The 14,563-nt window shown below is 48.0% G+C and overlaps 1 protein-coding gene across 4 annotated transcripts in view; it reads left to right on the top strand.

Annotated features, from left to right (window-relative positions):
• tweek (transmembrane protein KIAA1109 homolog tweek) overlaps positions 1-14,563 on the top strand; it is a 576,634-nt gene that overhangs the window by 261,403 nt on the left and 300,668 nt on the right. For 3 of the 4 annotated variants that reach the window (XM_070534912.1, XM_070534910.1, XM_070534914.1), the window contains 2 exons: positions 4,874-5,167; positions 14,223-14,363. In XM_070534912.1, coding sequence (XP_070391013.1) covers positions 4,874-5,167; positions 14,223-14,363 — 435 coding nt within the window. The remainder of the gene's footprint in view (positions 1-4,873; positions 5,168-14,222; positions 14,364-14,563) is intronic. The other variant, XM_070534911.1, reaches the window with a different exon arrangement.

The raw sequence follows: 14,563 nt of genomic DNA, 5'->3' as shown, positions 1-14,563 counted from the left end.
ACCACCGCGCGGCGCACTTCGGTGAGCGTTCGTTTTTCTCTGGCCAAGTGGATTTTGGCCTGGTAGAGTTTTGGACGCTTTCTGGCTAGCAGACGAGAAAAGGAAAAAATTGTCGCTCGCCGCCATCACTGTGCGGACTCAATGGATTGCAACGCATTAGCTTGAGCGCAACCTCTCCGGAATGTCTTGTCTTGCTGATTTAGGATGCCGAGCAATATGCATATTATTCTCTGTGGGCCAAGCATCTTATGTTTTCCTCAATATTCCTTCGGTAGCCACATTACGTGCCCAAATGAAACCAAAAATAACAGCACATGATTTATCTGCACTGAATAGAAGTATGGTGGCAAAAGCAGAAGTGGAACAGCTTGAAAGGTATTAACTTGAGGTCACTGACTGTCTTCACAAAAGTGCTGCGAATCGCAATTGGGGCGATAAAAAGTGTTCAATTCAGCGTATTGTGACCTACTTCAAACAGAAAGACCTGTGCCTGCTGCAAGCAGAAAAAGATGGCAGCTTCGTTGTTTTGCCTATTGGTACTTTTAAAGAAAAAGCGGTTATTGCCATTAACAAAAATTTTGCCCCCCAAAATATCCAGATATCCGGAGTAGCTGCACAGCATCACGCCCAAAGCCTTGACGGACATGCTGGGGAAGGTACGCCTGAACCGTTTCCCAGCCATGACAGACACGCTGGCCCCTCTGGCTAGCTCTAGGAAAATGGGGTGCCCGCAGATTTCGACGGTCAGCATGTATGGTGGCACAGACGATGGTAAAAGGCCTGTAGCGGTGGCCCTATAGGTGCTGCGCACAAGTGCTACATGTAAAAAAATCGGCGAGTCCTTGGCCACGACGTGGAGCCTGGCCGCGGAAGAACTTGAGCCTGCTGCCGCATGCCCCCACTGCATACCCTTGCAACGGCTACCCTGGCCGCAGGCTTGTGGGGTACCTGGGCTTGAGCCAGGAAGCTGCTGCTGTTTGCTGTTCGTCCTCCCCTTTGGCATACCCATGCCAGGTGCCCAGTTTTCCCGCATGTGAAGCATTGTGCTTTAGAGAACTGGCACTGTGAAGGGGAGTGGGCACTACCACAGCGACCGCCAGTACTGCGCTTTGTTGCCAACTTGTTTGTTGACTGCCGTTTCTGTCAACGGTGAGCCAGTCGCACGGGCAATCTCGCCGGCGTCCTTGGCGACAGCTTCCATTGCCAGTGCCGCCTTCATGGCATCATCCAGCGAGGGGTTGGGAAGCTACAGGAGTCGCGTCTGCATTGCAGGTTGTTTGATGCCACAGATGAAACGGGCCTGGAGCAGCGAGTCCAGCTGGTCCCCGAAAACGCAAGCACTTGCTAATCCTCATAGCGCAGCAACGAACTGCCCGAGGGTCTCTTCTTCCCGGCGGCTCCGGTTGTTGAAGCTGAAACGCATCATTAGTGTGGACGGTGCTGGGTTGAAATGCGAGCGCAGTATGGCGAGCAGCTGACTCAGCATCTTAACATGCGGCATGGCTGGCTTGAGAAGGTCGAGCAGGACACTGCAGACGCAGGTCCTGCAGCTGGCCAGGAAAACGTCCCGCTGTTTGGCCTCGGGTGTGTCGTCTGCCCGGAAGAACGCGTGGACTTGTTTCTTGTAAATTGGCCAAGCGGACCCATCTCCCTCGAACGACTCGACCCTTCCATACAGCGGCATGGCGGCAGCAACGGGGGGCAGTGTTTTGCCGCTCACAGTGGCATGGGACGATCCGTGAGTATTCGTCTCCAGTGTCACGATCCGCCTGGGGTTGTTAATGAGGGAAGGCTCGAGACGCCCTCCGTTAGACAGACGCTCCGCAGTGTGGTGCTGACGAACGATGACTGACCCCGAGCAGCTGTTCGGTGTTTATTGGGTGCGGTGACCAATGTTGCCTACCTAGCCTAGCAGGCCACCAAGCCTGGTGAGCCAACAAAGATTATGCCCAAGGAGGCGTCACATGCTTGTTACAGACAAAAGCATAAAAACAATCATTCCTTAATTACTGCTAAAGTCTTCTATGTGCTATTTTGCTAAAGCTCATCATGCTGATTTACAAGCTTTACTGTCGCTGGCTTCTAACATGGCCGCGCCTGTACAAACCATGCATTCACAGGCACGATGGCACTCCCTCAACCTACTATAAAAATGCACAGCATGTAAACGAAGCAAGTGTGTGCATAAAGAATGTTGGTTCACGGACCAACAAATGAAGTGGTAAGCGGTCGGGGCATTGTAATGAAAGTGGCATATTGGCAATGTGCTCTAGTTCGTAGGCAAGCTTGTTGATTCTCATCTAAGGCAAACACTTGGCGCGTAAGGAGACAATGTCGTCCTAGACAGCCGTGAAGTCGGACACATGTCTTCTATTGTATAGTGTGATTTCCTTGCGCACACTGACACCGCAGAAGTAACTATCTGGAACGCGCACAAGCGGCAAATTGCATGCACGCACTTCAGTCGTGCCTGCAGTGGAAGCAGGTGTCTCCGGCGCGAAGCAGGCCTGCGGTTCCGATGGCCGCTGCTATGCAGCTTTCAGTGGTGGCCTTATAGGTGCTGTGCATGGGGTATAGGGTGCTGCGCCATGAATGCATTGGATGTGTGTCGTTCTTCAACAAACCTCTCACCAACTTGGGTGACTGAGTATATGCCACTGAGTGTGCAGCAAGCTAGGGAACAATCCTCAGTGTTCGCAGGCACTAACATAACGCTCTTCTTGTCTCGGATGCGATGTGCAGACGTCTCGGTTGAGCCCCTAGATGGTGCAGCATGTTCAGCACGAAGCATGAAAGGAGCTCGGGTGTCATGTGACACATTTCTCAGTGTTCTCCTGTACCAGCATGCCATGCATTTCTGCCACATGTAGGCTTCACGGTGGCGGTGCTAGATGGCGCCGAGTATTCTTAGGGAAGCGTGAAAGAGTAATCCCAGTGCAGTAGATGCCTTGTGGGGTTCTCATCCGTGCTCCTGGAAGAAAAGAACGACAACACAGTAGTGCAAACATTCACAAGGGCATTTATTGCACCTTTCGTAGATGTAATGCCTGCTAGCTGAGTTGCTATCCACAAAACATGCCGATGGGCGCGCGACAAATTGCGGAAGTCCGACTCACCGCGACCGGATAACAAGTGAATATGTTCGCCCCATGCAGGACACCAATGTCGGTTGTTCGCGCGTACAGTCACGCGAACAGTGGCACATTCGAACGATCGGGTTCGTCCATTCCGGGATAGGTTTCGTGAGATAGTCTCACAGAAGCATGGATCGGAGCACGCGCGGAACGTCCGCGCCGCTTGCCAATCCCAAGCCAAAGAGAAAGAGCCTTCTCCTTTTTGCGCCCAAGTAACCCCGCCGTTAGGTGGCATTAGCAAAGAAACACTCACGCCATCTCTTGTACTGCGCTTCAACCAGACCTACTGCCGCTGGCGCCACGCCACATGGTGAAGCCGTATTACAGGAGATGAGAGCCATGCGGGAAAGCAACATATCAGGTGACGCGTGAGAGTCGCGGATCCCCACAGCCTACAGTACACATAACTGGTTTTGTTCGTGGCATTACGTTGCATCGCTACATTGATTCATTGCTAAATGCATTACTGTTGACGGTCATTGTAAAACGGGTTCCGACTTCTCTTCTTTTTTTTTTGCTTGCTTTTGGCACGGTACCCCTTTGATCCTCGTGCCAGCTCAGGGCCAGGCATTTTTGCAGTCTAGGTGTTGCCAGACACAAATAAACTATTTTGGTAATCTTAGGGCTGTAGTGCGTTTTCTAGCATGCACAGTGCTCGGACCAGCTTACTCAAGAACAAGTTCTTGGAATGTGGGTCGTATTTATTTATTTATTTATTTATTTATTCACATACCTCATAGGCTCCAACTGTAGTATTGCGTGAGGGAGGTAAGAGAAACAACATGTAGCGAAAACAGGAGAACATAGCCAACAACAAATCAAACAATTGAAAAAAATTGAATAGACAGACACTGATTAACATCAAGCACACGAAGAACAACAACACTCTAGATGATCAGAAACGCACATGGCTCACCGAACTCCTGGTAAAGAACTGCAAACGCATGTATACTTATAAACTGCTTGCAAGGAGTGAAAATGACGACAGTCAAGTCACATGGTACAAATGAAGCGTGTGCGCATAACTACGGAATCAATTTTTTTATTGTTTCTCTAAACGAGTCCAGATTATTAATTTCAACACTGCAGCTTGGAAGATCATTCCAAGCTGCTGTTGCTAGAGGTAATGCAGATTTGTTAAATGCGTATGTGTGGCCAAACACATGTTTGAGATTGTGTGCGTTATATAAGTGGTGAGATGTGCGAAATGGGCGGGAAAGAGGCAATGTAGTTGCGTGTTGACTTTGAGTGATTTTGTGCAGTAAGCAAAGCAGAGTTATCGTCCTTCTAGATTCAAGAGATGGGAGTGATAGTGATTCCTTTATAGCAGTAACGGTAGAATGCCTACTGTAATCTTTCACGGGGAAACGTGCGGCACGGTTTTGAACAGATTCGAGAGAATTTATTAAATATTCCTGATGTGGCGACCAGATGGCGGAAGCGAATTCAAGTTGAAAATGAACAAAGGTTCTGTGCGCTATTTCACGAGTGGCTGAAGGGCTTTCACGTAGGTTTCGTTTTAGATAACCAAGTGTGTTAGATGCTTTTGCTGTAACATGTTTTATATGCGCTTCCAATGATAAGTTTGTTGTAATATGAATACCGAGATATTTGTACATAGTCACAGTGGCTGCATTGAGAGTTGTGGCACATTAAAAGGCAGCACAGGTTTCAAAAACTTGGCACCAGTCCTTGTTGTAGCATGACACTCTGACTGTCCCTGCATGTGTATGTTGCAGCAGCAGCAGCAGCAGCAGCAGCAGTGGGCCCAGCCGCTATCGTTGCGCAGTGCAGTGGTGGTGCGCCTGCAAGGAGATGTACAACTGCTGGTGTCGCCACCTCTGCTGGAAGGAGTGCGAGGCTTTGCTGAGGCCCTGGTGCCTACACTGGCAGCCCTGCACCCGACCACCGTGCTGGGCCGGCTGATGGCACAGTGCTGGAGGGCAGTCAAAGGCAGCACGCCCCCAACAGCTAGCTACCCATCTCAGGGATCCTGCCCTTCCGAAGGGTACCATGAGACGCACACAGAACAGGCAAGCCCTGCTTGTACGAATGCGAGACTTTTAATGCATTTGCATTTTTAGGCTACTTCATGAACTTTCTATGGACTAACTATCTATGGTTGAACCTCGATATAACGAAATTCACGATGTAACATAGTATTTAATTTTTCATAACTTCTTGTCCACAGAACACCATGTATTTAGAACCTCAACATATGAAGAATGTTTATGCATGATTTTAATAGAATGAAATTTCACTGCTGCCTTGAAGGAATACGAAAGCAACAAATAAAAATGTTCGTGGCTGCAGATGGTCAAATGGTTGAATTCCAAGTGGCTGCTTACAAATGTACCTCTCAAATTTCATGCCACTCGACCAAGTACAAGAAGATACCATCGTGTCTAGTGTGTAATAAGCTTTCTGTGCAAGGGTTAGCTGAGAAGGATGGTGGCATGATGAGGGGTGGAAGTGGGGGGCAGGTTGGCCTGCATTTCCTTTTCTAGTGCAGACTTGGCTGCACCTGCCTGCCAGTAAGGCCGAGCACATACACAGCCCATGCTCCATTTTAGATATAATCTGCCATGTGTGCAAATAGTGGGCATGTCTATATGGCATGAAACAATGTGTGCAGACTTCCTGCGTATTTAGTACTGGAGGTTGCATATCTTGAGTTTTGGAGATCATCATCATCATCAACAGCCTGTTTTATGTCCACTGCAGGACGAAGGCCTCTCCCTGTGATTTCCAATTTTACCCCTGCCCTGCGCCAACCGACTCCAACTAGTGCCCGCAAATTTCCTAATTTCATCACTCCACCTAGGCTTCTACCGTCCTCGACTGCTTTTCCCTTCTCTTAATACCCATTCTGTAACCCTAATGGTCCAACGGTTATCTAACCAGCACATTACATGAACTGCCCAGCTCCATTTTTTTCTCTTGATGTCAATTAGACTATCGTCTATACCCGTTTCCTCTCTGATTCAAACCGCTCTCTTTCTGTCTCTTAACGTTATGCCTAGCAATCGTCGTTTCATCGCTCTTTGCACAGTGCTTAACTTGTTCTCAAGCTGCTTTGTCAGTCTCCAAGTCTCTACCCCATATGCCAGCACTGGTAAAATGCACTCATTGTATGCCTTCCTTTTCAATGATAGTGGTAAGCTTCCAGTCAGGAGCTGACAATGTCTGCCGTATGTGATCCAGCCCATTTTTATTCTTCTATGAATTTCCTTCTCGTAATCGGCGTTCCCTGTGATTAATTGACCTAGGTAAAGGTTACAGACCTAGAGGCTGATTGGTGATCCAGAACTTTTGTTCCCTTGCCCAGCTATTCATCATTATCTTTGTCTTCTGCATATTAATCTTCAACCCCACTCTTGCACTCTCTTTGTTAAGGTCCTCAATCATTTGTTGCAACTCGTCTGCATTGTCACTGAATAGAACAATGTCATCGGCAAACCGAAGGTTGCAGAGATATTCGCCGTCGATGCTTACTCTTAAGCCTTCCCAGTTTAATAGCTTGTATATTTCCAAGCACGCAGTGAATAGCATTGGAGAGATTGTGTCTCCCTGTCCGACCCCTTTCTTTATGGGTATCTTCGTGCTTTTCTTGTGTAGAATTAAGGTAGCTATAGAACTTCAGCAGATATTTTCCATGGTATTTACGTAAGTGTTGTGTACTCCTTGATTACGTAATGCCTCTATGACTGCTGGTATCTCTACTGAATCAAATTCCTTTTCATAATCTATAAAAGCCATATAGAGAGGCTTATTGTATTCTGCGGATTTCTCAATAACCAGATTAATGACACGGATGGGATTCATTGTAGAGTATACTTTCCTGAAGCCAGCCTGCTCCCTTGGTTGACTAAAGTCCAATGTTGCCCTTATTCTATTGGAGAGTATTTTAGTAAATATTTTGTATAGCACTGGAATTAAGCCAATGAATTCCTATCATTTTTCAGTTCTTTAACGTCGGCCTTTTTTGTGGATTAGTATAATGCTTGCATTCTTCCAGTTTTCTGGGACCCTTGCAGTCTATAGACACCTCGTATAAAAAGCCGCCAGTTTTCCAATCATCTCCTCCATCTTTGATTAAATCAACTGTTATTCCATCTTCTCCTGCCGCTCTTCCTCGTTTCCAATCATCTCCTCCATCTTTGATTAAATCAACTGTTATTCCATCTTCTCCTGCCGCTCTTCCTCGTTTCATTTCTTGCAAGGCCCTTCTGACCTACTCACTAGTTATAGGAGGAGCTTATGTTTCCTGTTAATTACTGTTTCTAATGGAGGTATCCTGACTCCTCTGGGGTGACTCAGGTCAGTACAGGTCAGTATAGAATTCTTCCGCTGCTTTTATTATACCTTCGAGATTGCTGATGGTATTACCCTGCTTATCTTTCAGTGCATACATCTTGGTTTGTCCTATGCCAAGTTTCCCTCTGACTGATTTCAGGCTGCATCCATTTTTTATGGCTTCTTCAGTCTTTCTCACATTATAATTTCTAATATCGCTTATTTTTACTTTGTTGATCAGTTTTGACAGTTCCGCGAATTCTATCTTATCTCTTAGGTTGGACACTTTCATTCTTTGTCATTTCTTTATTAGGTCTTTTGCTACTTGTGAGAGCTTGCTTACTGGTTGCCTTGGTGCCTTGCCTCCCACTTCAATTGCTGCCTTTGAAGCCAGCCTCGTTACGGTTTGATTCATTAACTCTATGTCAGCATCATCATCTCTCTGTTCTAAGGCTGCATATTTTTTTGCAAGTACCAGCCTAAATTTGTCTGCTTTTACCCTTATTGCCTCTAAGTTGACCTGTTTTCTTCTTGACCAATTTTACTCTTTATCTGTTCAAATTGAGGTGAATCCTGGTTCTCACTAACCTATGATAACTGCACTTTACCCTACCTATCACTTCTTCATCCTGCACTATGCTGGGATCGGTAGAAAGTATGAAATCAATTTCATTTCTTGTTTCACCATTAGGGCTTTTCCAGGTCCATTTTCTGTTACTACGTTTCTTGAAAAAGGTGTTCGTTGTTCTCAGCTTATTCCTTTCTGCAAAGTCTACCAGCACGTCTCCTCTAGCGTTTCTAGAATCAACACCGTAGTTGTGAATAGCCTGTTCACTCGCTTGCTTTTTCCCCACTTTTGCATTGAAGTCACCCATTACTACTGTATACCATGTTTGCACTTTTCTCATCGCTAATTCAACATTTTCATAAAACTGATCTACTTCCTCATCTTCGTGACTGGACGTTGGAGCATAGGTTTGCACTATCTATCTTTAATCTATACCTCTTATTCAGTTTTATTAGGACTACTGCTACCCTCTCGATGTTGTAGAATTCGTCAATTTTGTCCGCTGTGTCCTTATGGATTAGGAATCCTACCCCACATTGCTTCTTATCCAGGAGACCTCTATAGCAGAGGACATGGCCGTTATTCAGCAATGTGTAATCCTCACCAGTTCTTCTAATGTCGCTAAGGCCGATAATATCCCAAACAATGTCTGATAGTTCTTCGAAGAGTCCTGCTAAGCTAGCCTCACTCGAGAAAATTTGGGTGTTAAACGTTGCAAGGGTTAGTTTCCTTTGGCGGCTTGTCCGGACCCAGAGATTCTTAGCACCCTCTGCTGCATTGCAAGTCTGACCGCCGCCTTGGTCAGGTGCTCGGCAGCCACTGGGGGCTGAGGGCCATTTGTTAATTGAAGATATCATCAGGGAGGCTGAAGATATCATTATGGAAGGCCACTTTGAGCTATTTCCATGACTCACAGTTGGCCGGACACGCCAGTGGCCATAAGACTTATCTTAAGTTGTGCCGCTCTGTGACCTGGCCAGGCATGAAGCGCGATGTACTTCATTATTCTCACTCATGCCGCGTGTGTCAGAGTGTGAAGCCCCATGGTGGCAAACCCTCCGGCCACATGCAGCCGATCGAGAGCCAGCTACTCTGGTAAATCGTGGCCTGTGACATTGTGGGACCTTTCCCAAGAAGCCGGCAAGGTCATACATTCCTGCTGGCCGTCACAGATCACTTCACGAAGTGGGTGGAACTTTTTCCCCTACGGAACGCTAACGGCATGCGTCATATGGGACAAGTTGCTCTCCGATTACGCGGTGCTAGTGTGTGATAGGATGACCGAGGCCCTTTCTCATGCCCGCACTAACCTGGCGAAAGCTCGCGCTGGACAGAAAGCACAATACGACCGGTCGCATAGTACGTTATCAAGTAGGTGACTTCGTTCATGTGCTGACTGACGCAACAAAGGGCATCTCAGCCTCTCTGTCGGCCAAGTGGTCGAGCCCATATCGAGTGGAGGCCAAAATGTCACCTCTTGTGTATAAGCTGGTGGACTCAAACGGTAGACCATCCGGCGTTCCAGTGAACGTTTCTGACCTCAAACCTTTCGTTGCCAAAAGCAGCAACTGGGAAGAGTAAGAGACACAGCAAGCGCAACCGAGCAAGACGGCTCTGCGCATTCGCCGGTATAACTTGCGAAAACGCTCTTAGTCACCGCTTCTCACTGGTGGATCGAGGGACCTTATTGCTTGCTGCGCTAGCAAGAGGAGAGGTATGACTATAGCATGAACACACGCATTGAAGCAGAAAACAGGCACTCTTTACCCGAATAAGACGCTTTTTCGTAGTGCGCAACTCCTTCTGAAGACTGTGGTAAATCAAAGTGATACACAAGCCCGCCGGTGTGAGCTCCGAAAGCGAACCTAGCCGTTCCCTTACTGCTTGTGCCCGGGAAACTCTATCCTCCAGTGGCGCTTGAATGACATGAAAGGCACGGTTAGTGTTTTAGCGCTGGCCGAAGGGGTGCTTGAGGCTACCATCAGCCCAATATGTCCCTTTCCGTGAGCCTCCTCCTTCCCTCTGGTAGCCACCTGCAAAGGTGCATGTGCCAGAGCGATGTGGCATTTGGCAAGCTGGCGGACGCAGCATGAGCTTCATGTTCTGTGTATGAACATTGTCGTCGGACTGTGAAATTCACTGTTGGTGTGTTGTTTTTGTCATCGGAGTGCGAACTTAGTTGCTTGAAGTGTTAATATTATGAGGCTGGTGCTACACACACGCCTACAATGAACCCATCCCAACGGGCCTCGAGGACATTGACCGACTCGTCCAGGTCTCACGGGAGCTGTCGCCGCCTTCGCAGGCACCTCCAGTCACAAGCCGTCCGGGAAGCCACTATGGTTGCACTCAATCCTGAGACCACAGCCCGACCTGTGGTCCAGTCTAGTGCTTCTGCCACCTCCACATCCTTCCCGGTGCAGTCGTTACATTTGTCTCCACAGCCAGGTTCTCATTTGCCTTTGCGCCACCACGTCGCTACGTGGGCCTTACAATCCGGCTCCGAAGCGCCACTTTGCTTCGTGTCGATGAAATGTTGGAAAGAACAGAGAAAAGTGGAGAACGACATGGAATGGGCGAGAGATCCCACGCATCTTCCGCGGCCGCACGGTATCAGCCATGGTCGAGGCCTTGGGTGGAGCAGTCATGGCTCCTGACCCTTCGGCAGTGCACTGCGGCGACTCCGGTGTGCTGCGGCTGTGCCGGTCCCATGACTCCAGCGGGGTGCACAAGCTTCACATGAAAAAGACAGAGCCAGCCGCCGGGAAGTCCGGGACGGATCCAGTCACCCAGGTGCTGAAGAACACGGACCCGGATGTCAACCCTGCCCTGTTGCATTCCGTTGTCGGCGCTCTCGCCTTGGATCCTGGGTTTGCGGCGACCATCGTGGCAGTTGACCAGCAGGTGACGGCGCTGGCACCCCTCCACAGCTCTGTCCTTTCACCGCAAGCCGGAGGCACCGACCCACCTGGCGAGAGTTCTTGACTTCGATATTTTCACTTAAGGAAATAAAAAATTGCTGTGGCTTAGCTAAGGTTAAGCCCAGGATGCGAAGCGTACTAGCCTTTATTTTAGTTGTTGAACCACTGTTTAGCCTGGTGAACTGCTGTTGCTTGGCTATATTTGGTTCGGCTAGACGAAGAAACAACTCATGCAGGCGAGCGCACGAGCTGAGACCCGGCTATGTAGCTACGCAGCCGCAAGCGAGCGCACGAGTTGAGCCTCCGCTTTTGCAGCTGTTATGACGTCATATGGTAGCTATGCGGCCGCGCGCGGCGCAGCAAGGAAGAGCGTGGTTGTGCAGCTAGTATGCTTCGCATAAAACAGGTCAGATGTCAGCTTCGCCATTGATTCCGGTCGGCTCCCTTATGGGACGGCCCGAGTCTTCACCCTTTTGGACCCCTATCTCCTGTTAATGGAGATAGGGACCCCTATCTCCTGTTAATGGGCCATTCGCCCGCGCCATCGATGTGGACATGCAGTTCCAGCCTTATTTTGGATAGTGTACTTACATACCCCGCTGCCACTGGTGCCAGCGCGACGCGGAGCCTGCTGCTTGTCTACATGGCTCATGTTACGCCGTGTGCCGAGCGTAAGAACAGTGCCTGAGGAGCGGGCCCTTCTCGCCCTCTCTTCGGCTTCTCTCTCCTTCAGCATCAAAGGTACACGGGTGCTTTTGCCCGACAGATTGACTTTCGGTGCTCTTGGCTGTCGGACGTGCGGACCCACTTGGTCCCGCGCCCCTCTGAGCAAGACAGCCCCTTTCTGTCTGGCGAACCTGCTCGGAAGAGCCAGTGTGGCGGAGCAGACTTCCTGGGAGCTTTCAACCGTAGTCTGTGACTGCCACCCTAGTGCTGTATTCCTGTATAGTACGCGCATTTTGTACTTAACAGGGAATAAACCCCCATTTGTTGGTACCATGGCTGTAGTCGTCTCTACGCCTTACTGGTGAGTCAGCGAACCCGCCGCTTGCGTGCGCCGCAGTGTGGAGACGATCTGCGTGTCTCCTTAGACCTTAGCTAGCCGGGTCCGGGCACATTAGCCTGAAGCCCCACACGTGTTACGTAAACATCAACTATGCATTTGAGTCTGCCAAGTTTTCCTCTCGTCCACCAGCATTTTTGGGTATTGCTTGGAGTAGAGCACATCTACAGTACCTTGCATCTGTGTTGAGCACGTATCTTGTGTTACTCCTTTTCCAAATGTTACGCTGAAAAGTGGTGCATGGTGCTCGTGCATGACTGTACTATGCCATGCCACACTGATCTGAGGCCCAAGCTAACAGATTACCCTAGCTGTCATGAGCACACGCATTGGTCATCATTGTGAGTATACAGCCCAGCTGCGGGTACACTTTTCTCTTCCGTGCGTGTTGCGTGGAGCTACTTTCCTGCAGTGATGTGCCAGCAGCACCCTTTTAGGTTTTCGCTTTTGGCACGGGGAGCCTCCGTTTCCTGTGCCACCTCAGACTTGGTGTTTGTAGTGTTTGGTGTCACCAGAAGCAATTAAATCTATGCTTCATTAACTTGGGCACTACTGTTAACTTACATTAATTTGACCCTGATGGGACCGTTGAAATTGATCTAATTATATGGTGCTTCAAATTAAATAAGAGGCAGAAAATCGTCGGAACACACCGCTGAGTCATTTGGCTGTACTTGCCCGATTCAAACACACCCCAGAATCAAGCGCATGCCTGCCTTCTGTGTGTCAAAAGTAGAAAACTAGCGTAGAGGTAGCATTAAAAATTCTAAATGAAGTATGAAATCTGACACGCACTAGATTTTTCAGCAAAGAGAATGGGAAAGGGTGATATGTGTTGCACTGTGGTAACTGGTTTGGTTTATTTAAGTGAGTTTCGCCACATTACATTGGCATGAAACAGTAAAGCATACAAACGCCATAAAGGCAGTTTTGGTTTCTTATCCGATTGCAATGCCCTGGCACTTTCCTGGCCAAATTTCTTACAAAAGAAAAAAAAAAATGCTTATAAGAATCGGGTAAATACTGTAGTTAGCCATTGTGAGTTACGGTTATTGTTTGAAAATCTTCCTTTGGCAGACTTGAAATAAGCGTTTTCGATGGTAGATGACATGTGTTCAGCACATTCACTGTTCCCTAAGCTTCACAGAGACACGCTACCACTAGAGTGGTTGGTATTTACGTCACCATGAGGGTCAGGTGCGTGTGTGCTGACTGGTGAAGTTCGAATTATCCGGCGAAGGTCAATTTTAGGATCGATATCACTAAAGTTTCGGCCCATAGAAATGCATGGACACTGGCCGAGACCTTCATTCAGGATTGAATTGACCAAAAAATTGAATTAACCAGAGTCGAATTAATGGAAGTCTACTGTACTCTATTTTTTGCGGCGCAGCATTCTTTTCTTGTTGAAAGCAGGCACGTAGCATGCCAGGTTATGCGAGGTGCCATACCTGGAGGAAGAGACAAAGAAGCTAGGTCCACATTCTATACCTGAGTGATCGTAGTTTGATGGCACAATCAAGGTTATCAGGGTTGCGCTTCCTGCAGGATTGGCTCGTGTTACAAACCACCATGCATGTCTGAGCCAGGATCCACTTGGTGCACTCATGTAAGGATCAGCCCACCATAGCACCCTCTAGACTTCAGCCACCTCGCCCAGTGACATATTGACACGTGTACTTATTTATCCTTTTCCTGTGGACTGCATTTAACCCGCTAACAACTTGAAGTTATTGCATGACTGGAACTTACTGGAATGTTATCAGTGGTTCTATCAGTTGTCTGTTGTCACCAAAGCTTGTGTAATCTGATTGCATGCGTGACGCGAACTGTGTAATATTTTTTGGAAGACACGTACACACCAGCGATTACTCTGGAACCTTCGATGACTCGTGTATAAATGCCAACGTGCTTGACCGGCAGGTCAGATTACGATGATTGCCGACTCTGTTCGCCGCTGCCATTGTGCTTTGAGTCTTTTGATGGAGCTTTAGGCCAATCAAAAGACTCAAAGAATATTGTACTACTTCACAATATTCTACTATCTCCTTTGATTGCACAGTCTCTGTGGTTGGCCCAGGTTTTAGTGCATCATCTCTGGTATCAGCCCACTTTAGTCCCACGGAAGGGGGTGGGGTTATGTAAAAAAAGCTTTGCTTTGAAGAAACAAGTGTTTAATTTGATAGTCTTTGTTTTTTCTTGTGCTCAGTGGCTGTATGTTGTTACACTTTTCTTTGCAGGTGCAACTCTGGCTTCATGTACCCCGTGTGAATGTCATGGCACTACAGTGTTCGGTTGTGGAAGAATTGATTGCATTTTCTGCTCTGGACAATCTCAAGGACTTGGCCTGTGTGTCTGTCTTGGCCCTCTGCTTAGACCAGGTCAGTTAACCAGATGGTTCTTAAGTTTGGTTGGTCATGTTCATTGCTTTTTCATGTTGTGGTGCTTAGCCTTTTTCACCCATATTATTGCAGGTAAGGTCAAACAAATGCTGGTTCCACGTACTCCATTGCTTGTATTTTGATGCACCAATCGCAGCACTCACAATTTTGTTTTCATGTAGCTCTGTCACATCTTTATG

The sequence above is a fragment of the Dermacentor albipictus genome, chromosome 3, assembly GCF_038994185.2.
Source record: "Dermacentor albipictus isolate Rhodes 1998 colony chromosome 3, USDA_Dalb.pri_finalv2, whole genome shotgun sequence".
Classification (NCBI taxonomy): domain Eukaryota; kingdom Metazoa; phylum Arthropoda; class Arachnida; order Ixodida; family Ixodidae; genus Dermacentor; species Dermacentor albipictus.
Note: the sequence above shows the minus strand (reverse complement) of the source record. Positions and strands in the feature narration are given on the sequence as shown.